The sequence below is a fragment of the Coregonus lavaretus genome, assembly GCF_964263955.1.
Source record: "Coregonus lavaretus genome assembly, contig: SUPER_36_unloc_1, whole genome shotgun sequence".
Taxonomy (NCBI): domain Eukaryota; kingdom Metazoa; phylum Chordata; class Actinopteri; order Salmoniformes; family Salmonidae; genus Coregonus; species Coregonus lavaretus.
The window spans coordinates 2,038,488-2,064,153 of record NW_028167175.1 but is presented as its reverse complement, the minus strand read 5'-3'; the positions used below and the strand labels follow the sequence as shown (position 1 = coordinate 2,064,153).

The 25,666-nt window shown below is 44.8% G+C and overlaps 2 protein-coding genes across 2 annotated transcripts in view; one reads left to right on the top strand and one right to left on the bottom strand.

The window, feature by feature from the left end:
- Positions 1–25,666, bottom strand: part of LOC311111094 (A disintegrin and metalloproteinase with thrombospondin motifs 14-like) — a gene marked incomplete at its 5' end in the record, with an annotated part of 276,043 nt that overhangs the window by 116,382 nt on the left and 133,995 nt on the right. The gene's annotated exons all lie outside the window — the stretch shown is intronic.
- Positions 17,269–24,728, top strand: LOC311111082 (pyroglutamylated RF-amide peptide receptor-like; the record flags this gene model as incomplete). The annotated part of the gene is made up of 6 exons (XM_084189081.1): positions 17,269–17,626; positions 18,640–18,798; positions 19,697–19,758; positions 20,090–20,325; positions 21,464–21,561; positions 24,322–24,728. 6 exons carry the CDS (start codon positions 17,269–17,271, stop codon positions 24,726–24,728), a joined length of 1,320 nt encoding a protein of 439 aa, XP_084045207.1.

The following is a 25,666-nucleotide window of genomic DNA, read 5'->3' as shown; positions in this document are numbered from 1 at the left end:
TTTTGTTTGGAGCATTATAAGTATAGGCCTATGGTAAAGATCAAAACAGGGGTTCATGCTGTGCTCAGACGTTTTAGATGTGTGAAAGAGAATCCAACATCCAGATATATGGATTTTGAAGCTAGCATAATGCCCAGTTTTATATAATCAGGATGAATTAATTGGGCTTAATGGATTGAATAGAAACCTGCTGGCCAGGGGTAGGGGACCATTCAAAGGCTTTGTATATTGCACATCTATTTTCAGAGATATAATAAATCATTGTGAAATAAACAGCCTATTTATCCAGATAGCTCATTATATATCATTATCTAGCTTGGCTTTGCGTGCCAAGCAGCTAGATACACACGGCTGTAAGAGAAAGTATGCCAAGCAAATGATAATACAAAAATCACACAAAAGTGGCCCAATAATCTGAGTAAATTGTCTCAGAGTTGTTTGACACTGTAACAACCATTCAACCATAACAACTGTGTTACATAATAGTGGCTCATGATAATACAGATGAACTAGTATATAAGATAACGTTTAGAGATCCTATTAAATGACTATTTTCTAATAGGTAATCCTATGTTTCACACTAACTACATTAGGTACAGATGGTGGATCTATCATGAAAACAAAAGCATAACAATGGAAAGGAGACGTTCTGATCACACTGGTCATTCCTGTCATCCTGGGGAAGATGTTGCTTAGTTTCAGGGGGTTTCAGGTTGGACCTCAAGCACCTCAGCCTCCCCAATCATCTCTGGAAGACAGAAGAGTAAGCTTAGAGAGGAGAGGACAAGAGCATGGCAAATATATTAATGCACAATTGATGGGTGGGAAAAAAACATATATTTAATCAATTTTGAATTCCAGCTGTAACACAACAAAATGTGGAATAAGTCAAGGGGTGTGAATCCTTTCTGAAGGAACTGTAGGTATTTGAAATAATAGCACTGGATGAGCTGACTACAGTGGACTTCCCATTTTGGGCTCACAGTAACAGAGATTGGTATTTGTATTTATTATGGATCCCCATTAGTTCCTGCCAAGGCAGCAGCTACTCTTCCTGGGGTCCAGCAAAATTAAGGCAGTTATACATTTTAAAAACATTACAAAAACATTACAATACATTCATAACAGATTTCACAACATATTAAGTGTGTGCCCTCAGGCCTCTACTCTACTACCACATATCTATAACATAAAATCCATGTGTATAGTGTGTGTAGTGTGTATGTTATCGTGTGTGTATATGCATGTGCCTATGTTTGTGTTGCTTCACAGTCCCCGCTGTTCCACAAGGTGTATTTTTATCTGTTTTTTAAATCTGTTTTTTAACAGTTGACTTCCCATTTAGGCTAACAGTAACAGAGATAATAGTGGAATTCAAATTTGTGGCCACATGATTATCACTGACAATGTCAATAATCATAATGTCAATAATCATAATGTCAATAATCATAATGCCAATAATCATAATGTCAATAATCACTGGGAATATGGATACCTGTAGCAGTACGATGGTGGAGTGGGAAGGACTGGGGGAGCCGCAGGGGGACCTCGTCGGAGGGCCACGGTGAAGTCAGGGGGACCTCGTCGGAGGGCCCTGGTGAAGCGGGGCTCAGAGCCGCGAGGATACGTTGGAAAATTCCTCCTCTCTTACCTCTCAACTCCATTCCACGTTTCCTCAGATGGTGGAGAGCAAGACGCTGTAGTTCTCTTGTTCTCGTCGGTGGAATGTGTTAATACGTTAAAGTGTTCCAAGGTAGTATCCTTAGTCGCTACCGCAGAGGAGCCCAATCTCATAGAGCACCCTGGATTATCCCCTCGGTCAGTTAGAATTGTCACAGCAACAACAGCATGCAGTCTTGAAGTCTCCTTAGCCAGAGAGAGACATTATTTTAGGACCCTGTTCTCCTCTAGTAGTTCAATGATCCGATCTTTTATGGCAATGAGTTACTTACACAGTTCACAAATGTATGTCAGTCAGTTCTTCCTCTTTCACTATGGTAAACATATCACTGCTCTCGCTGCCATTTCATGGCTTGACCGGCCATCTTCGGATCTGTCTCCAAAACAGAGGAGTCTGAAATGCTTATACTCAGGTCAGAAATAGCGGTCCTGGCTACAAGAGCCAACCGTATCACCACTCCAAACATACTGCTTCCTACTTCTTGGTCACATGAATGTAGGCAATAGGGTTCCATTTGGGATGCAAAAAAAGTATTTGAAAGTATGAAAGTGCTTCAGAGTGTAATTACATTTTGTTGTTGTTATTCTGTCTCTAACTGTTCAAATAAACCTACCATTAAAATTATAGACTGATCATGTCTTTGTCAGTGGGCAAACGTACAAAATCAGCAGGGGATCAAATACTTTTTTCCCTCACTGTACCTTTTGGAGGAAAAAGTTAAAGCTATATAATTACAATAGTTATTTTTAGAATGGCAGAGGTGGAAGTCGTTCTTGGGTCAGAACAATTTAAATAATAATCTTCTCGACTTGTTCTCACCCAAGTAACGCTCCCGCCTCCGCCATAGAAGAAGACATTTTGTAGCTTTAACCTTTCCTCGACAACAGTTTCTGATTTTTATAAGCATCAACATGAAGTTAATATAGAGTAATTTTCCACAATACAATTCCAAGGCACTCTGTGAATTAGTCCAAATTAAAATGTCTTTATGTGTGAACTGGGGCTCATTTCGACGTAATCAGAGTCACTCGTCCTTGTGTATATGCCAATGTAAATAAAACCATTGCATTTAAATGTTTACAAATTTGAAGCGTGCCTTGGATTTTATAATGACTTCCATTTACCTCCTTTTGATCTGTGTCATTAAACGTTACAAAGTTGTTTATTATTTGAATCACTAAATGTTATGTGCCGTTATATGATGTTATACCCTCTGCTCCATGATATAGGCTTCATTCAGTTGCATCATGTTCTTCACTTGGGATTCTATCTTTAGTCATGTCTTGAATATCTCATTTACGTAAGTATTCACACCCCTGAATCCCTACATGTTAGAATCACCTTTGGCAGCGATTACAGCTGGGAGTCTTTCTGGGTAAGTCTCTAAGAGCTTTGCACACCTGGATTGTACAATATTTGCCCATTATTATTTTCAGAATTCTTCAAGCTCCGTCAAGATGGTTGTGGATCATTGCTAGACAACCATTTTCAAGTATTGCCATAGATTTTCAAGCATATTTAAGTCAAAACTGTAACTCTGCCACTCAGGAACATTCACTTCTTGGTAAGCAACTCCAGCGTAGATTTGGCCTTGTGATTTAGGTTATGTCCTGCTGAAAGGTGAATTCATCTGCCAGTGTCTGTTGGAAAGCAGGCTGAACTAGGTTTTCCTCTAGGATTTTGCCTGTGCTTAGCTCCATTCCATGTATTTTTTATCCTGAAAAACTCCCGTCCTTAACGATTACAAGCATACCCATAACATGATGCAGCCACCACTATGCCACTTGTACGCGTCACAATAACCCCACGGAGTATCGGTCTCATCATCGTGCTAATAAGCAGCCGTGAGGCGGACCTGGGCCCATCATGCCCTGGCTAGCAGCCCTCCATCTGTGGAGCTGTGGCCTAACGAGCTGCTCCATGGATGCGTCCCAAATGGCACCCTATTCCCTACATAGCGCACTACTTTTTGGCCAGAGCCATGTGGAGAATATGGTGCCATTGGGGACACACCCATGTTATAAAGGGCAGCTGCTGGGTGACGCTCATCAGAGCCCCGGAGAGCAACTCTGGACAAGCACCACTCACAGTCACACACCCCATGCCCTAAAAACCGAAACAAATCCCATTCACACCCGTGGTAAAATCCCATTCACACCCATGGTAAAATCCCATTCACACCGCCTGCCATCCACTCTGGTACTGGTACATTGGACAACCCTCTGTCCTAGAAACCAGCATTGGACAACTACAACTAACACCCCCTGGTGCCATGGACAACTACAACTAACACCCCCTGGTGCCATGGACAACTACAACTAACACCCCCTGGTGCCATGGACAACTACAACTAACACCCCCTGGTCCCATGGATAACTACAACTAACACCCCCTGTCACCTCATACAGCGGACCACATCCCCTGGTGCCATGGACAACTACAACTAACACCCCCTGTCACCTCATACAGCGGACCACATCCCCTGGTGCCATGGACAACTACAACTAACACCCCCTGTCAACTCATACAGCGGACCACATCCCCTGGTGCCATGGACAACTACAACTAACACCCCCTGTCAACTCATACAGCGGACCACATCCCCTGGTGCCATGGACAACTACAACTAACACTCCCTGTCACCTCATACAGCGGACCACATCCCCTGGTGCCATGGACAACTACAACTAACACCCCATGTCACCTCATACAGCGGACCACATCCCCTGGTGCCATGGACAACTACAACTAACACCTCCTGTCACCTCATACAGCGGACCACATCCCCTGGTGCCATGGACAACTACAACTAACACCCCCTGTCACCTCATACAGAGGACCACATCCCCTGGTGCCATGGACAACTACAACTAACACCCCATGTCACCTCGTCCCCAGGAGTCCTCAATTGCTACCGCATTGTTTGACAGAGAGAGAGCTGGCTTTTGGACGAGAATACGCTCACTCACACCCCCTGCCACCACATCCACCTCTCACTCACAGTCCTACTGACACCCCCTGCCATCTCTCTGGTGTTGCTACAGTACTGTATCACATCACTCACAGTCCTACTGACACTCCCTGTCATCTCTCTGGTGTTGCTACAGTACTGTATCACATCACTCACAGCCCTACTGACACCCCCTGCCATCTCTCTGGTGTTGCTACAGTACTGTATCACATCACTCACAGCCTTACTGACACCCCCTGTCATCTCTCTGGTGTTGCTACAGTACTGTATCACATCACTCACAGTCCTACTGACACCCCCTGCCATCTCTCTGGTGTTGCTACAGTACTGTATCACATCACTCACAGCCCTACGGACACCCCCTGCCATCTCTCTGGTGTTGCTACAGTACTGTATCACATCACTCACAGCCCTACTGACACCCCCTGCCATCTCTCTGGTGTTGCTACAGTACTGTATCACATCACTCACAGTCCTACTGACACCCCCTGCCATCTCTCTGGTGTTGCTACAGTACTGTATCACATCACTCACAGCCTTACTGACACCCCCTGCCATCTCTCTGGTGTTGCTACAGTACTGTATCATATCACTCACAGTCCTACTGACACCCCCTGCCATCTCTCTGGTGTTACTACAGTACTGTATCACATCACCCACAGCCTTACTGACACCCCCTGCCATCTCTCTGGTGTTGCTACAGTACTGTATCACATCACTCACAGCCCTACTGACACCCCCTGCCATCTCTCTGGTGTTGCTACAGTACTGTATCACATCACTCACAGTCCTACTGACACCCCCTGTCATCTCTCTGGTGTTGCTACAGTACCGTATCACATCACTCACAGCCCTACTGACACCCCCTGTCATCTCTCTGGTGTTGCTACAGTACTGTATCACATCACTCACAGTCCTACTGACACCCCCTGTCATCTCTCTGGTGTTGCTACAGTACTGTATCACATCACTCACAGCCCTACTGACACCCCCTGCCATCTCTCTGGTGTTGCTACAGTACTGTATCACATCACTCACAGCCCTACTGACACCCCCTGTCATCTCTCTGGTGTTGCTACAGTACTGTATCACATCACTCACAGTCCTACTGACACCCCCTGTCATCTCTCTGGTGTTGCTACAGTACTGTATCACATCACTCACAGCCCTACTGACACCCCCTGTCATCTCTCTGTTGTTGCTACAGTACTGTATCACATCACTCACAGTCCTACTGACACCCCCTGTCATCTCTCTGGTGTTGCTACAGTACTGTATCACATCACTCACAGCCCTACTGACACCCCCTGTCATCTCTCTGTTGTTGCTACAGTACTGTATCACATCACTCACAGTCCTACTGACACCCCCTGCCATCTCTCTGGTGTTGCTACAGTACTGTATCACATCACTCACAGTCCTACTGACACCCCCTGTCATCTCTCTGGTGTTGCTACAGTACTGTATCACATCACTCACAGCCCTACTGACACCCCCTGTCATCTCTCTGTTGTTGCTACAGTACTGTATCACATCACTCACAGTCCTACTGACACCCCCTGTCATCTCTCTGTTGTTGCTACAGTACTGTATCACATCACTCACAGCCCTACTGACACCCCCTGTCATCTCTCTGTTGTTGCTACAGTACTGTATCACATCACTCACAGCCCCTACTGACACCCCCTGCCATCTCTCTGGTGTTGCTACAGTACTGTATCACATCACTCACAGCCCTACTGACACCCCCTGCCATCTCTCTGGTGTTGCTACAGTACTGTATCACATCCCTCACAGTCCTACTGACACCCCCTGCCATCTCTCTGGTGTTGCTACAGTACTGTATCATATCACTCACAGCCCTACTGACACCCCCTGCCATCTCTCTGGTGTTGTTACAGTACTGTATCACATCACTCACAGTCCTACTGACACCCCCTGCCATCTCTCTGGTGTTGCTACAGTACTGTATCACATCACTCACAGTCCTACTGACACCCCCTGCCATCTCTCTGGTGTTGTTACAGTACTGTATCACATCACTCTGGGGAGCGAGAGGAGCTGAGAGTCCAGTGCTGCTCTGACAACCCATGACAACCACTGGCAACAACCGCCCGACAACTCACCTTGGGTAAAACCTCTGACTGCTCCAGTCTAGCCACTTTGAAAAGGAGAGCTTGACTTCTTACTGTGCAAACGTGTTTCCGCTTTTTTTTAGTTATTTGAATAAATGATTGATAATGTCTCTCCACTGCAAAGATGACCAAAAACGGGGATGCCGTGGCCAAGCTGCATGGGTGCAAATCGTGAACAATAGTGATGTCAGACATGACATACTGTAACTGGCCAATCACTGCAGCTCAAGGATCAGTTGTCCTACAGGTGATGTGGTGTAGTCAGGAAAAAGCTGCCAAACGACCACCTACCAACAGCCCTCTGTCTGCCTCCAACCTGAGTCTGTGTGTAACCTGCCAGCGTCTGTGTGTGTACCTGTGTGTGTGTACCTGTGTGTGTGTACCTGTGTGTGTGTACCTGTGTGTGTGTACCTGTGTGTGTGTGTGTGTGTACCTGTGTGTGTGTACCTGTGTGTGTGTACCTGTGTGTGTGTGTGTGTGTGTACCTGTGTGTGTGTACCTGTGTGTGTGTACCTGTGTGTGTGTACCTGTGTGTGTGTACCTGTGTGTGTACCTGTGTGTGTGTACCTGTGTGTGTGTACCTGTGTGTGTGTACCTGTGTGTGTGTACCTGTGTGTGTATACCTGTGTGTGTGTGTGTGTGTGTGTACCTGTGTGTGTGTACCTGTGTGTGTATACCTGTGTGTGTGTGTGTGTGTGTGTGCCTGTGTGTGTATACCTGTGTGTGTACCTGTGTGTGTGTACCTGTGTGTGTATACCTGTGTGTGTGTGTGTGTGTGTGTGCCTGTCTGTGTGCCTGTCTGTGTACCTGTGTGTGTGTACCTGTGTGTGTATACCTGTGTGTGTGTGTGTGTGTGTGTACCTGTGTGTGTGTACCTGTGTGTGTATACCTGTGTGTGTGTGTGTGTGTGTGTGTGCCTGTGTGTGTATACCTGAGTGTGTACCTGTGTGTGTGTACCTGTGTGTGTATACCTGTGTGTGTGTGTGTGTGTGTGCCTGTCTGTGTGCCTGTCTGTGTACCTGTGTGTGTGTACCTGTGTGTGTATACCTGTGTGTGTGTGTGTGTGTGTGCCTGTGTGTGTGAGTACGTGTGTGTGTACGTGTGTGTGTGTTTTCGGGTGGGGACCTGTTTAGAAAGCATACCCAGTGGTGACTCAGTACAATTAATAACCTCTCAATGTACTCAGTTCAATTAATAACCTCCACAACCAATATGAAAACAGAATTCTAATGGCTGACTTGGCAAAGTAACCATGTCTCAATTGTCTCGAGGCTTAAAAATCCTTCTTTAACCTGTCTCCTCCCCTTCATCTACACTGATTTAACAAGTGGATTTAACAAGTGACATCCACAAGGTATCATGGCTTTCACCTGGATTCACCTGGTCAGTCTGTGGGTGTTTCTCAATATGCATACTTCCGTGCTCCACACCCACATGCTCCAAGTGTATTCTCCTGAGTACGTTCTTGTGAGGACGAGAGTGTGGAGAATGCATTAAAACATTTGAGAAGCACTCGCACTCCCCCTAATGTATTACCTCACGCTGCATCTCCCCATTCACTGAACCTTCTCCCAGCCAGGACAATGGCAACAATAGAGACCAAACAAGATATACCCAAAGCAAACGATTTACTTCATAATTATCAGCTAGCTGTGAATCATAATAATCTAGCTAGCCAGGTCTGACAGGTTCTTCTTCATTACTGTCTATCTGAGGTCTGACAGGTTCTTCTTCATTACTGTCTATCTGAGGTCTGACAGGTCCTTCTTCATTACTGTCTATGTGAGGTCTGACAGGTTCTTCTTCATTACTGTCTATCTGAGGTCTGACAGGTTCTTCTTCATTACTGTCTATCTGAGGTCTGACAGGTTCCTCTTCATTACTGTCTATCTGAGGTCTGACAGGTTCTTCTTCATTACTGTCTATGTGAGGTCTGACAGGTTCTTCTTCATTACTGTCTATCTGAGGTCTGACAGGTTCTTCTTCATTACTGTCTATCTGAGGTCTGACAGGTTCATAATCCTGGCGTTGCAAGCGAAATGCTCTACTAACTGAGCTGTACATAAAGAAGACATCCATCAGAGGAACCACAGTTATCCACAGGGAAGAGACCTACTCCTACTCTACCAACTGAGCTGTACAGGAGGAACCACAGGGAGCCACAGACGATAGACCAACCAGTACTGGCCGGAATAAGTAAAGTACTTCTCAACAATGTTTTATAACCCAGTTAGTGGTAATGAAAAGCAGGTTTTGACACACTGTGTGGCTATCCAAAGTTATATTATCGATATCAAAGTCAACAGATATCCGTAAATCCATTATCGCATAGCCCGTGTTGATGATCACAAGTTTACTGGAGAACTGAGACCAAGTAGAGACTTTTGGACAAGGTGGATAATTGTATAATATAAGGCAGTTTATTCAGAGGTAAAGATATCTGGAATAGCGTGCACGGACTCGTTCGTCAAACTCGTAGGGAGTTTATCAGAAGAGAGCCCCGAAACATTGTGTGCAGACATTTTATGCAATAAATGAAGTAGGTTGAATCTAGTAGTTCTGATCTTCTGATTGGTCCTGATGAGTTGGGCGAGGTCCCCTTCAGGCTAGTGTCACTGTTGCATTTGGCTCTGAGTCGGGTTCTCTGTCTTCAAATGTTCAGCCTAAGAGAGGGGATTTGTGTGTGTGTGTGTGTGTGTGTGTGTGTGTTTAACAGTGATGATGTGTGTGTGTGTGTGTGTGTGTGTGTGTTATCAGTGATGATGATGTGTGTGTGTGTGTGTGTGTGTGTGTGTGTGTGTGTCCTCAGAGCAAGAACTCGTGAGTTGGAAGAACTGAGAGACCTATGGCGTGGGTGTTGTCCTTGGCCACCTGCTGACAAGGCTGACAAGATAGGACCCTTTTGTCCATTGTTATTGGATAGGAACAGCATTGATTGAAAACAAACGCCCAACACAAAATGGGTCATGCACAAGATTTTAGTCAGACCAAGCTATAACATTATATATTTACTACGACACCCGTAACCATATCCTTTTCAGTTATCATTATGTAATCACAAACAAAATGAAAAATGCCAGCCCTCATTTGATACAAGCTGCAACGGAAGCTTTTTCTTTATCTCCTAGCAACATGTCTTGCCACACACGGAATGTTTCAGCTTGGCCTTCCTCAGTGTGTGGGGCAACTGTATAGTTACCATTTTATTTCATTTGATTTAACCTCCTATTTAGGCAGGGGAGGTCCCTAATGAGAAGGGCCTTAGCCTAGATACCTCAGCTTGGTATGAAGCTATTCCAATTTCAAAGCAATTTCTTCAGCTGCTTTAGGGAACATGCGATATGTAAATGAGGAGTGATGTGTTGCTATAGTATACAGAGCGTTGTTGGTGGCAACAGATGGCCAATTCATCAACGGCGAGGTACATTTTCATGGAAATTTAAAAACAATGACCTACACCAGTGACGCTAACATTGAATAAACGTATCATGATTTTTTGACGGCCAGAGAACTAACAGTAAGAGATAGACACTCATTTAGGTCGGGGTTCAATCCGATCCCGCTTGGCGACAACGCAGCTCCCCCCCCCGGGTGATCACATTCATCGTAAACACTGCAGATGTCGACTCAGTTGGAAATGGTCTTTAAATGTCACAGGTTTGGATTGAATCCCGGGTTCTAAATGACTGTATAGCTCTTACTGTTAGTTCTCTGGCCGTCCAAATATTCAACGTAAGGTCATTGTGTTTTAATTTCCAAAATCGACCTTTGCCGTTGGTTAAATGGTTGCGTAATTGGTTATTGAATTGCTCTTTCACTCTTTTTAAGTGGGTGCGTTTGTTTTCCATCGCCCGGTGCCCCGGGTGGGCGGACTTTGTCCATGTTAGAAGCATTCTGTGCACTGATATAGACAGCAAAACTGTAGCCTACTTGGTACGTTGCTTGCTTGACAAACAACTAAGGGAAATGATAGAAGATACATTGTCATAGTTCTAAATGTCCCCCCCCCCAAAAAAAAAATATGATGTGGTTTAATTAAGAAATTGAAATAGATCGTAATAAAACAATATGAAAGCAGAGGAATAATAAGATATTCAGCCATGACTCGTGTGATTTAATGATTGTCTGAGAGAGATTACATTGAGGGAGAAGTCAAATGAACGGGTGCAAAACAACATCACTGAGGCCTTTTCACATGTTAAAGGGAAACTTCACCATGTTTCATCTACATATTCATCATCTCCAGCACCACCCCAACATCAACATCTGGCAAAATGGAGCCTTTCTATGTTTTGTAGTAAAGAAGATAGAGGAAGATTAGCGTTTTCAATGACATCATCGGTGTGCATCGTGTGATTTTGACCAATTGTGAGTAGCCATAGCCTACTAATTGCCTACTAATTGGTTGATGATGTCATTGGAAACACCACCCACAGGCCGAATTCGGCCTGCGGGCCACCAGTTGGGGAACCACAGTCTACAGCCTCCCCACAGTCTACAATCTTCCCACAGTCTACAGCCTCCTCACAGTCTACAATCTTCCCACAGTCTACAGCCTCCCCACAGTCTACAGCCTCCTCACAGTCTACAATCTTCCCACAGTCTACAGTCTCCTCACAGTCTACAATCTTCCCACAGTCTACAACCTCCCCACAGTCTACAATCTTCCCACAGTCTACAGCCTCCTCACAGTCTACAGCCTCCCACAGTCTACAGCCTCCTCACAGTCTACAATCTTCCCACAGTCTACAATCTCCCCACAGTCTACAATCTTCCCACAGTCTACAGCCTCCTCACAGTCTACAGTCTTCCCACAGTCTACAGCCTCCTCACAGTCTACAGCCTCCTCACAGTCTACAATCTTCCCACAGTCTACAGCCTCCTCACAGTCTACAATCTTCCCACAGTCTACAGCCTCCTCACAGTCTACAGTCTTCCCACAGTCTACAGCCTCCTCACAGTCTACAATCTTCCCACAGTCTACAGCCTCCTCACAGTCTACAATCTTCTCACAGTCTACAACCTCCCCACAGTCTACAATCTTCCCACAGTCTACAGCCTCCCCACAGTCTACAGCCTCCTCACAGTCTACAATCTTCCCACAGTCTACAGTCTCCTCACAGTCTACAATCTTCCCACAGTCTACAACCTCCCCACAGTCTACAATCTTCCCACAGTCTACAGCCTCCTCACAGTCTACAGCCTCCCACAGTCTACAGCCTCCTCACAGTCTACAATCTTCCCACAGTCTACAATCTCCCCACAGTCTACAATCTTCCCACAGTCTACAGCCTCCTCACAGTCTACAGTCTTCCCACAGTCTACAGCCTCCTCACAGTCTACAGCCTCCTCACAGTCTACAATCTTCCCACAGTCTACAGCCTCCTCACAGTCTACAATCTTCCCACAGTCTACAGCCTCCTCACAGTCTACAGTCTTCCCACAGTCTACAGCCTCCTCACAGTCTACAATCTTCCCACAGTCTACAGCCTCCTCACAGTCTACAATCTTCTCACAGTCTACAGCCTCCTCACAGTCTACAATCTTCCCACAGTCTACAGCCTCCTCACAGTCTACAATCTTCCCACAGTCTACAGCCTCCTCACAGTCTACAGCCTCCTCAGTCTACAATCTTCCCACAGTCTACAGCCTCCCCACAGTCTACAGCCTCCTCAGTCTACAATCTTCCCACAGTCTACAACCTCCCCACTGTCTACAGCCTCCTCACAGTCTACAATCTTCCCACAGTCTACAGCCACCCCACAGTCTACAATCTTCCCACAGTCTACAGCCTCCCCACAGTCTACAATCTTCCCACAGTCTACAGCCTCCTCACAGTCTACAATCTTCCCACAGTCTACAGCCTCCTCACAGTCTACAATCTTCTCACAGTCTACAACCTCCCCACAGTCTACAATCTTCCCACAGTCTACAGCCTCCTCACAGTCTACAATCTTCCCACAGTCTACAGCCTCCTCACAGTCTACAATCTTCCCACAGTCTACAGCCTCCCCACAGTCTACAGCCTCCTCAGTCTACAATCTTCCCACAGTCTACAACCTCCCCACAGTCTACAGCCTCCTCACAGTCTACAATCTTCCCACAGTCTACAGTCTTCCCACAGTCTACAGCCTCCTCACAGTCTACAGCCTCCTCACAGTCTACAACCTCCCCACAGTCTACAGCCTCCTCACAGTCTACAATCTTCCCACAGTCTACAGTCTTCCCACAGTCTACAGCCTCCTCACAGTCTACAGCCTCCTCACAGTCTACAGCCTCCTCACAGTCTACAGCCTCCTCACAGTCTACAGCCTCCTCACAGTCTACAGTCTTCCCACAGTCTACAGCCTCCTCACAGTCTACAATCTTCCCACAGTCTACAGCCTCCTCACAGTCTACAATCTTCTCACAGTCTACAACCTCCCCACAGTCTACAATCTTCCCACAGTCTACAGCCTCCTCACAGTCTACAATCTTCCCACAGTCTACAGCCTCCTCACAGTCTACAATCTTCCCACAGTCTACAGCCTCCTCACAGTCTACAGCCTCCTCAGTCTACAATCTTCCCACAGTCTACAGCCTCCCCACAGTCTACAGCCTCCTCAGTCTACAATCTTCCCACAGTCTACAACCTCCCCACTGTCTACAGCCTCCTCACAGTCTACAATCTTCCCACAGTCTACAGCCTCCCCACAGTCTACAATCTTCCCACAGTCTACAGCCTCCCCACAGTCTACAATCTTCCCACAGTCTACAGCCTCCTCACAGTCTACAATCTTCCCACAGTCTACAGCCTCCTCACAGTCTACAATCTTCTCACAGTCTACAACCTCCCCACAGTCTACAATCTTCCCACAGTCTACAGCCTCCTCACAGTCTACAATCTTCCCACAGTCTACAGCCTCCTCACAGTCTACAATCTTCCCACAGTCTACAGCCTCCTCACAGTCTACAATCTTCTCACAGTCTACAACCTCCCCACAGTCTACAATCTTCCCACAGTCTACAGCCTCCTCACAGTCTACAATCTTCCCACAGTCTACAGCCTCCTCACAGTCTACAGTCTTCCCACAGTCTACAGCCTCCTCACAGTCTACAATCTTCTCACAGTCTACAACCTCCCCACAGTCTACAATCTTCCCACAGTCTACAGCCTCCTCACAGTCTACAATCTTCCCACAGTCTACAGCCTCCCCACAGTCTACAGCCTCCTCACAGTCTACAGCCTCCTCACAGTCTACAGCCTCCTCACAGTCTACAGCCTCCTCACAGTCTACAGCCTCCTCACAGTCTACAGTCTTCCCACAGTCTACAGCCTCCTCACAGTCTACAATCTTCCCACAGTCTACAGTCTTCCCACAGTCTTCCCACAGTCTACAGTCTTCCCACAGTCTACAGTCTTCCCACAGTCTTCCCACAGTCTACAGTCTTCCCACAGTCTACAGCATGGTTCCCCAACTGGCGGCCCGTGGGCCGGTGTTTTTATTTGCCCCACCAAGTTTGATCGTATACAAATGTAAGCAAGGTTTGAAATGGTCATGTTTTTGTCAAATATTTTATCTGTTTGGGATTCTTGCGGTCAAATTGCAGTCTACAATGATTTGTAATTATGTTCTGGCCCCCCGACCATCCGCTCAAGAAAAAATCGGCCCGCGGCTGAATCTAGTTGATGATCCCTGATCTAAAGCCTCTTGTTTTGCTTGTTATTTTGCCATTAATACGTGTCATATATCAGTTTGCAAACAATGTAAAAAATATTAATAATCATTGAGTTAATAAAGCAGCATACAAACATGGTCTCTTTTTTTGCTTTATTGACTAAGGCAGCTCCAAAATGCAGGTGTTTCAGCCTAGCTCAGTGCTTTCTGTGGTGGTGGGGCAGCCAGCGGAACATACGGAGCGTAGGAGTTGGTAATGTTCTCTAGTTTCGCCGTGATCGGCTCAGTGTTCTGTCACTCATGGGGACACTACGTCACCGCCAAGTCTAAGGATAGAGCTCGAAAATTCAAGACCCTTGGGTGCTGCCATAGAGTTACATTAGAAGTGCCCATCCAAGAACGTCAAATCACGTTAAATCTACAGTAGCTTTGATTGGACTGATCATGTCAACATCATGCTTTCAAAATCTTAGCTAGCAGTCATCATGAATCAAGTCGACAATCTACTGGCAAATCCTTTTTAATCCTTGTCATATGAAGATAAATAATGAAGAGAAATTATAGATAAAACGTATGATTTCGGCCATTGGACATAAACATTACAGGACAAGTTGGAAATCGCAAATTCAACAATGAGTGGTTTGGAAGGAATCAGTGGATAACTGCAAGCATTGGAAATCAATCACTAGCCTGCTATTCAGTGGAGTGGCTGTGTGGTCCCAAATCTGGGATTAAGGGTCTCTTTTCCAAGTTTAGAATGATAAACATTCAACATTGGACATGCTGTCAATGAAGCATGATTTGTGCCGCGCTCAAAACAACTGTTAACACGGAACTGCGAAATCTGACTTCAGTGGCATTCTCTGGATTTATGGTGCTTTCAAGACAACTGGGAACTCGGGAAAAAACTAGCTCCGACTGGGAAAATAAGTTTAACGGTCATCCAACTCGGAATTGTAAATCCGGAACTCAGGCCTCTTTCTAGAGCTATGACCTGAAGATCACTAACGTCATCATGATTCGACCTTGTTTTTTCCAAGTTCCCAGTTGTCTTGAAAGCACCATAAATCTAGAGCATGCCAGACTTTGATGACAAAGTTTGATGACAAGTTTGAAGGACCGTCGCGCCACCTTCCTGGTCAAGTGAGCACAGCAACAACAAGCTGAGTCCAAAAATGTATTGTATGCTGCTGCATAAATTATGTAATATTCCAGGGCGATATGTATACTGTAGCTAAGAAAGTAATACTAAGTGTATGTTGTGTAGTAAGCTGTTTGTAGTCCATGTGCCTCACCCTAATAATTTGGTCTATTTTCGCCTCTTAATTTCGCCTACTGTTCTGACTTGGTGGTGCACATGTAGCCTATAACCTGTTTTAGAGAAATGTAATCATCGAATATTGTAAGAGCTTTCATTGTCTGCTTATATGCCCCCTTTATTTATCCTACGGTTCTGACTTGGTGTACAGGGAGAACACTGTAAGAACGGCCCATGTTCTGAATTCTGTCGCTGTACATTTCAAAAGTGCTGAACAAATAGTTATATTGACTACGTCTGTCCTAGCTCGCTCATTAATGTCTTAATAGAAATTACGGATTGCCTCTTATCCGCTCGTCGTCCCCTTATGCCATAGTTTGGACATCTCAATTGTCAGTAGAAACCACATTTGTTTAACCAAGTCAGCCATATCAGCTATGTTTTTTTAAAGGCAGTAAATGAGGCTGAATGAACTTTTTCGCTGCCAGGCAAGGCTCCGCTGATAGCCAGGTGTAGCAGTGGTAAGGTGTTGGGACTGCTGTTGGGACTCTGCTGTTGGGACAGCTTTATGTAGGCCCTAACAGTTTGTGGGCACCGTTTGTCACCGTTTTAGTGCAATGAATGTATTGTTTAGTGTTGTGTAGTAGCTTTGCTGGCATGCATCCCACATTATTATTTATTTGCCCCACCAAGATTTACATGCTAAAATCGCCACTGCTCCCCACAGTCTTCAGCCTCTCACTTAGGGTCCAATGTTTCCCATGTTGCTAGGAGACTCAGCTCTCAACACAATATAGAAAATCATCCCTAATAAACAATGGGTAACTTGCACCCAATGCATAAATCCATATATATTTTGAGTCCAATTATAATGTTCATGCAGGCTGTACTTAAAGTACTATATGTACAGAACATTTGATTGAAAGACAGGACCCTTGTCAAAATCCCCTTAACAGTTCTGAAATAGGCCTTTATAATAGAATCCGCAATTTAAGTTTGTTGTCGAAATGCACACCTCTGAAGAGCACTGTATAACAAAAACAAACGACTATGTAACTAACTCTAATAAATGCAAGGATAGAGAAGTTGATTGACTAGTTCAGCAAATGGAACACACTGATCAAAACCAGGAATTACCTTTTCGTGAGACCTCTATCTTGTATAGGCTACATGATGAAAAGCAGAAATAAATGCATCCGTTTCCATAAAGCTGTGTGTGCGTGCGTGCGTGCGTGTGTTCGTTCTGTCTTTTGACGACTGGAATGACAGCTAATTGGGGGGTTCCACCACTTGACGGACAGAGGTTATTAGCCTACAGCAATAACAGCAGACGAACAACATGCAGTATAGGCCAGAAGGAGTCACTCAGACACTCTCCTCTTGACTCTGAACACGGGAGAAATGCACAGTGGAAATGTTTTTTTTTTTTTGGAGGAGCGCACAGTGCGCACTGCTTGGAATAGCCTAATCAGCCACGCGTGAATAAAACACAATTGTCGGGCGGGGAAATACATCTGTAGTGGCTGTCCTACTGGACTGTGAGAATTTAAATCAACTCCTATAAAATGATAACGGCAACAGAAATGGGGTCCACGAAAATAACGCCCGAGGTTTTGCAAGAGATGCTACAATATTACAACTTAACGCGACAAGAGTTCATCGAGTCTTACAACATACAGCCGCTTGTCTACGTCCCTGAGCTGCCGTTGGGCGCGAAGACAACTTTCGTGATTATGTACGCTACCATTTTCTCCCTGGCTCTGGTTGGGAACAGCTTGGTTGTCTACATAGTGGTGCTTAAAAGAGCAATGCAGACCGCTACTAATATTTTCATCTGTTCTCTGGCGGTGAGCGACCTTCTTATCACGTTCTTCTGCATCCCGTTCACCTTGTTGCAGAACATCTCCTCGGAATGGCTCGGAGGTGAGTTCCTATGTTCCACGATTCCATCAAAACACCTGTCTGCTCTGCACTGCATGCCTACTGGTTGAATCCACATTTGTTTCTACGTCATTTCGACGAAATAACGTTGAACCAACGTGGAATAGACGTTGAATTGACGTCTGTGCAGTGGGTGCCTGCTGACAGTGATAGTTTGAATAAACTTTAGAAGCCTATATATAATAGTTTTTTTTCTTCTTAAAATGATATGGATGCACATTCAACCTGGTAGTAGCTTAAGAACATTCTATTCTATTCTGAGCCTTGACACTCATTGATTAATGAATGGGTTGTGTTTGCAGAGCACCTTTTATAATTTCAAGAGAATCTCAGTTTATTGCCTTCTGGTGCCTTCTACAGTTGAATGAATTGATGGGCGTCACTCAAAATGATATTTTTATTTTATTTTAGCAGACGCTCTTATACAGACGCAATTAGGGTTAAGTTCCTTGTTCAAGGGCACATCGACAGATTTTTCACCTAGTCGGCTCGGGGATTAGAACCAGCGACCTTTCGGTTACTGGCACAACGCTCTTAACCACTAAGCTACCTGCCGCCCATGTTGACATTAAAAACCAACCAACGGAGGAAGTAATAGACTACAGAGCATTACCTTATAGACTATTTTATTTCCATAGTTGTAGTCTAAGTAAACCGTTTTTAAACCATGTTCTGGGTTGCCGGACAGCCCTTAGCATTAGGGTTTATAGGTGGCTTGAGAGTTATTTCCCCTTTTTGAATATTAAACACAATATTTAGAGCAAGCAATATCACATTCGTTTTGTGATATAGCTTATACCGTGAATTGTCACAAAATAGCCTATTTTGGTTTGAATTGGTGATCTGATTGGTCAAAAGACCAATTAGTGAAAAAAAGATCCCGAATTTGGGCTGTGTAAACGCAGCCAATGAGAGAAATACTTTTGGAGAAGCTTCTGCTTGATCTCTGCAGAGTGTGTTTTTGAGTGACACTTCTAACCCCTTTCTCCTCCTAGGTGTTCTCGTCTGCAAGACGATTCCTTTTGTCCAGACCACGGCCATCGTCACAGGGATTCTCACAATGACTTGCATCGCCGTAGAGCGCTACCAGGGCATTGTCTACCCCTTGAAAATGAGGAGGCAGTACACGCCGAAAAGAGCATACAAGATGCTAGGTATGCTTTCAAAAATAAACACTCTTTTTTATGCTTTTGTGTTAATGGTGTACGGCAGAGAAGGGAGAGTGGGGAAGAGGAGAAATGAGAGAGGAGAGTGGAGAAGAAGAGAAAGGAGAGAGGAGAGTGGGGAAGAGGAGAAATGAGAGAGGAGAGTGGAGAAGAAGAGAAAGGAGAGAGGAGAGTGGGGAAGAGGAGAAATGAGAGAGGAGAGTGGAGAAGAAGAGAAAGGAGAGGACTGAAGGTCACTAGGTACAGACATTGTGAGACGACAGTAGCCAATGAGAGTTCTTCAGTTATGGTTACATTTTGGAGTATGCTGTGTAGATAAGTGATGAAAACAAATCCTTATTTAAATGCATTAAGCTCTGAGGCACTGACCCCCCCCCAAAAAAAAGGGGGGGGGGGGGGGGGGAAGGGGGGGGGAAGGGGTGTAGACTTGCTATAGGCACTGTATATCAACTTTCAGAAATGTTGGTAAATTAGCTTTTTTTTGTTTTAAAAAAAAACTTCTGAAATAGATTGTGTTTATTCACTACCTAATCATAGCATGGGGTTGTTAAATGACAGACATGTATTAGTTATCTATCACTAGAGCTGTGTTCAAATACTCATTCTAACATACTGTATACTACATACTTAATGAGTATATACTACATACTATTAGTTCAGTTTAGTATACTGTAAACGAACTGCATCCTTTCAGTTGAGCGTACTAGAACAGTCATATTTTATACACATGAAGGTACCCATAGGCAATCATTTCTGATGAAAAAAACATGTGAAAAATTGGATATAGCGTTTTGGAAATAAACTCTTCATATGCGTACAGTACATGATTTATTACTTGTGGTATCGTAAAGAAGTATTTTGTATTGATCATGTCTTCTTTGTGTAGGACTTGTATGGAGTGCATCAGTGGTTGTGGGATCCCCAATGCTGTTTGTACAGCAACTAGAGGTATGTCAAGCCCCTCCCATCACAGCTGCTGTAGCTTCAAATCAAATCCAAAAATCTTACAGTAAACATCACGGCACCTAAGAAGCTGACCTAACCTAACCTAACCAAACCAAACCAAACCAAACCAAACCAAACCAAACCAAACCAAACCAGACCAAACCAGACCAGACCAGACCAGACCAGACCAGACCAGACCAGACCTGACCTGACCTGACCTGACCTGACCTGACCTAACCTAACCTAACCAAATCGATCACTTTCAGAATCACTCCAGAAAACCAAAAGCTTTGATTGAATGATGAATTGATGTGTTTCCCCCCTCCGTTCCCAGGTGAAGTATGACTTCCTGTACGACCACCACCACGTGTGTTGTCAGGAACGTTGGCTTTCCCTGACCCACAGGCAGGTGTACACCACCTTTATCATGGTAGCTCTGTTCCTGATGCCCATGGCAGCCATGTTGTTTCTCTACACACGGATAGGGATAGAGCTGTGGATCAGGAAGAGGGTGGGGGACTCCTCTGTCCTGAGCACCATGAACCACAGAGAGGTCAACAAAATATCCAGGTACTGCATGTACTGTGTATAGACACAAGACGTCTTTCATTGTTTTTTATTGTGATAGATATAGGGAAGAATGAGAGAGGGGAGAGATGAGCCAGGAGAGGACTGGTCACCCCTCAGAGCTTGGTTCCTCTCTAGAATGAGAGAGGGGAGAGAAGAGCCAGAAGAGGACTGGCCACCCCTCAGAGCCTGGTTCCTCTCTAGAATGAGAGAGGGGAGAGAACAGCCAGGAGAGGACTGGTCACCCCTCAGTGCCTGGTTCCTCTCTAGAATGAGAGAGGGGAGAGAAGAGCCAGGAGAGGACTGGTCACCCCTCAGAGCCTGGTTCCTCTCTAGAATGAGAGAGGGGAGAGATGAGCCAGGAGAGGATTGGTCACCCCTCAGAGCCTGGTTCCTCTCTAGAATGAGAGAGGGGAGAGATGAGCCAGGAGAGGACTGGTCACCCCTCAGAGCCTGGTTCCTCTCTAGAATGAGAGAGGGGAGAGATGAGCCAGAAGAGGACTGGCCACCCCTCAGAGCCTGGTTCCTCTCTAGAATGAGAGAGGGGAGAGAACAGCCAGGAGAGGACTGGTCACCCCTCAGTGCCTGGTTCCTCTCTAGAATGAGAGAGGGGAGAGATGAGCCAGGAGAGGACTGGTCACCCCTCAGAGCCTGGTTCCTCTCTAGAATGAGAGAGGGGAGAGAACAGCCAGGAGAGGACTGGTCACCCCTCAGTGCCTGGTTCCTCTCTAGAATGAGAGAGGGGAGAGAAGAGCCTGGTTCCTCTCTAGGTTTCTTCCTACATTCTTACCTTCTAAGGTGTTTTTCCTAGCCACTGTGCTTCCGCCTGTGCATTGCTTGCTCTTTGGGGTTTTGGGCTGGTTATCTGTAAAGCACTTTGTGAGAACTGCTGATGTAAAAAGGGCTTTATAAAATGCATTTTATTGATTGGTTGAGATGAACAGGAGATAAAGAGTTGAAAGTGGAGGGCAGCTGGGGATGGAACCGCAGTCTCAGGAACACAGAGCTGTTCCAAAATACCTGTTTATTGTGTTGAAATGCATTGTGCATGATGACAGCTGCATGTCTCTCAGTATGGGAGAAATAAAAAGAGAGGGTATCAGCGTGAGAAAGTTAGAACATGCTTTATTGATTTTCACAGGAAGAAGAAGCGAGCTGTAAAAATGATGATAACCATTGTTCTGCTGTTCACAGTCTGTTGGGCTCCATTTCATACCGTTCACATGCTGTTTGAGTACAGTAAGTATATGCTCTATTACACTACTACTAATAATAGTGGGGCTAGGACTAACAGGCTGAAATAGGCTATAGAACATATAGCATAAACTATCCCCATCACATAGTGTTAACCTTTATATTCATGGTTAACTGTAACTCGTAGAGGCAGGTGTAAATCTTTCGGTTCAGCATGTTTTTTCTTCTTCTCCCTCTCACTAACCACGTTTCTATCAAACCATTTCATGCGGATGAATTACCTGACCCATGAAGTTGACCCAAAGTTCTGACGGAAACATGAAACGTCAGTACAATTTTAGGCTGACAGACAATTTGTTCATTCGACATGGTGCAATCTTTTTGTGTCTGTAAAATGAATAATGCAAGAAATGGCGGTGGAAATGCCTTTATGCGCGACTATTGATATAATAACCATCATATCGAAGTAAACTTGGAGTCACGCGATGACATGTTGTGTGGTCCTCCCACTACGACTCGGGAAAGCATGCAGTTTATTAGGCTGTTGTCACCTTCTCACCAAGCTGCTTGGCGATGGTCTTGTAGCCCATCCCAGCCTTGTGTAGGTCTACAATCTTGTCCCTGACATCCTTGGAGAGCTCTTTGGTCTTGGCCATGGTGGAGAGTTTGGAATCTGATTGATTGATTGCTTCTGTGGACAGGTGTCTTTTATACAGGTAACAAGCTGAGATTATGAGCACTCCCTTTAAGAGTGTGCTCCTAATCTCAGCTCATTACCTGTATAAAAGACACCTGGGAGCCAGAAATCTTTCTGATTGAGAGGGGGTCAAATACTTATTTCCCTCATTAAAATGCAAATCAATTGATAACATTTTTGACATGCGTTTTTCTGGATTTTTTTGTTGTTATTCTGTCTCTCACTGTTCAAATAAACCTACAATTAAAATTATAGACTGATAATTTATTTTGTCAGTGGGTAAACGTACAAAATCAGCAGGGGATCAAATACTTTTTTCCCTCACTGTATACACCACTAAGCAAGGGGCACCACCAAGCAAGCGGCACCATGAAGACCAAGGAGCTCTTCAAACAGGTCAGGGACATAGTTGTGGAGAAGTACAGATCAGGGTTGGGTTGTAAAAAAATATCAGAAAATTTGAACATCCCACGGAGCACCATTAAATCCATTATAAAAAAATTGAAAGAATATGGCACCACAACAAACCTGCCAAGAGAGGGCCGTCCACCAAAACTCACGGACCAGGCAAGGAGGGCATTAATTAGAGAGGCAACAAAGAGACCAAAGATAACCCTGAAGGAGCTGCAAAGCTCCACAGCGGAGATTGGAGTATCTGTCCATAGGACCACTTTAAGCCGTACACTCCACAGAGCTGGGCTTTATGAAAGAGTGGCCAGAAAAAAGCCATTGCTTAAAGAAAAAAATAAGCAAACACGTTTGGTGTTCGCCAGAAGGCATGTGGGAGACAAACATATGGAAGAAGGTACTCTGGTCAGATGAGACTAAAATTGAGCTTTTTGGCCATCTGGCGCAAACCCATCACCTCTCATCACCCCGAGAACACCATCCCCATAGTGAAGCATGGTGGTGGCAGCATCATGCTGTGGGGATGTTTTTCATCGGCAGGGACTGGGAAACTGGTCAGAATTGAAGGCATGATGGATGGCGCTAAATACAGAGAAATACTTGAGGGGAAACCTGTTCCAGTCTTCCAGAGATTTGAGACTGGGACGGAGGTTCACCTTCCAGCATGACAATGACCATAAGCATACTGCTAAAGCAACACTCGAGTGGTTTAGGGGAAACACTTAAATGTCTTGGAATGGCCTAGTCAAAGCCCAGCCCTCAATCCAATTGAGAATCTGTGGTATGACTTAAAGATTGCTGTACACCAGCGGAACCCATCCAACTTGAAGGAGCTGGAGCAGTTTTGCCTTGAAGAATGGACAAAGATCCCAATGGCTAGATGTGCCAAGCTTATAGAGACATACCCCAAGAGACTTGCAGCTGTAATTGCTGCAAAAGGTGGCTCTACAAAGTATTGACTTTGGGGGGGGTGAATAGTTATTCCACACTCAAGTTCTGTTTTTTTGTCTTCTTGTTTGTTTCACCCCAAAAAAGATTTTGCATCTTCAAAGTGGTAGCCATGTTGTGTAAATCAAATGATACAAACCCCCCAAAAATCCATTTTAATTCCAGGTTGTAAGGCAAAAAACAAAGGAAAAATGCTAAGGGGGGTGAATACTTTCGCAAGCCACTGTAGGTAGCCTACCCACACTGTATCTGCCAGCTGTTGGCTAGATCGCATGTGACAAGACCAGAATGGGCACATTTGCTATATAACGCAACAGTTTTTGTGAGAAAAAACTATCAGTAAAGTTGAAAATGCGATGGAAACCCATTTAACTTGTATTTTTCCAGTCGGTACCTGGGAATTTAACGGTAAAAGTTGTTTTATATGCACTACATCACCCACAGCCTCTTATCAGCAAAATGTCAGTTTTTATTTCTTGTTTTTCTTCATTAATGTTATTTTATGTTTCTTAAGAGAAAATATACTTGTAGTGATGTCCAATGTTTGTTATTGTATTGTAATTTGAAATAATAATAATACAAAACATCTGTTTGATGGAAACATCTCTGGTGGGAAAATGCGATATTGTTTTATGGAGATTTTAGAATATTCAAATGAAAATCTGTCGCAAATTGGATGGAAACCAAGCTACTAATATTCTCCAAATACAGCTAAATAATTCCTAAAAGACCTTCCTTTTGTTCACATCTAGACGACCTAGAGAAGAACTCTGACGAGGTGACGGTGAACATGATCGTCGCCGTCGTCCAGGCCATCGGCTTCTCCAACTCCTTTAACAACCCCATCATCTATGCCTTCATGAACGAGAACTTCAAGAAGAGCTGCGTGGCCACCCTGTCCCGCTGCCTCAGGAAGCCATCCAACCACCGGGGCGGCGCTGTGGAGGAGCCCAACAACCCCACGGTACGCTTTATTAGACCACTGAAGAGGGAGGCCTTCTCAGAGACTGGTGGCGGGGCCAATGGAGGCTTGGAGCAGGGTGTGATGGAGAACGGTCCGTCCGTCTCCTCTCATGGAGACACCTCCTCAGCCTTAACAGGGGAGAAGATGACGGTGAACTCTGAGCTACCGGCGAGCAGCATCGATCTGTTGAAATAGTCTCGTTACAGACTTTTAAAGACACTCCAGTCTCATTTTCACCTCATTTATCCAGTAGTGTACCTTAGGGGACAAATTACTACAGGCACAAAAGCGTACCTTTGGAAAAGGTACAAATTAGCCTATTTAGGGTACCACCACATTGACAAAGCAGTCTGTTCCTTTCAGTGGCAAAAATGTACCTCTAAAACATTTTTTCCGGTGATGTTTTAACACTGTAGGGTGCAAGGCATATTTCCCAGGGTGCCTTTCAAATGAATTTTAGAGTTACCATTACAACCCATGACTGTGTTTGCTAGTGACAGAGACATGGTTGTTGCGTTCAATGGCTTTCAGTCCTGTAGCCTTCATCAAGTGAGTGCCTAAGTTAATATTTTATAATTGAAATGAAACTCTTTATGATAATACATAACATATATCATAAGGCCATACTTCAACGGCGTAGTTTTTACCCCAACACGGTGGTCTGAAACTAGCCTGAGTTCCAGTCTCTTTAGCTCATCCAATCCCTGTACTCCCATGTCATTGCCTGGTACTCAGACTAGTCTGAAACTGCTAGTTTGCGGGCCACATTGGGCAAGGCACGTTATGCTGGCTTGCAAAGTGATATGGAATTCCTATTGGAATCCAGCCAGAGTTAGGATATACAAAAATGTGAACTTTTAATCACCCGCAACCGGCATTTAGAATGACTGCTAAGGTAGGGAAGATTGATAAAGGTATTGATAAATGAGACTCCCTTAACTATCTAAACTGGAACAGCCATCTCAGTAACGGGTGCAATAAATCCAACTACTAACAGATTGGATTAGTAAAAAAAAAGAAGAAGTTATTTATCTTTGTACATGCAAAAACACATATTGAAACAAAATTCTAAAAATGTTTATCTTTTTGTACACCAGGGAACAACACTGTACTGTTTTTTCTGAGTGTACACA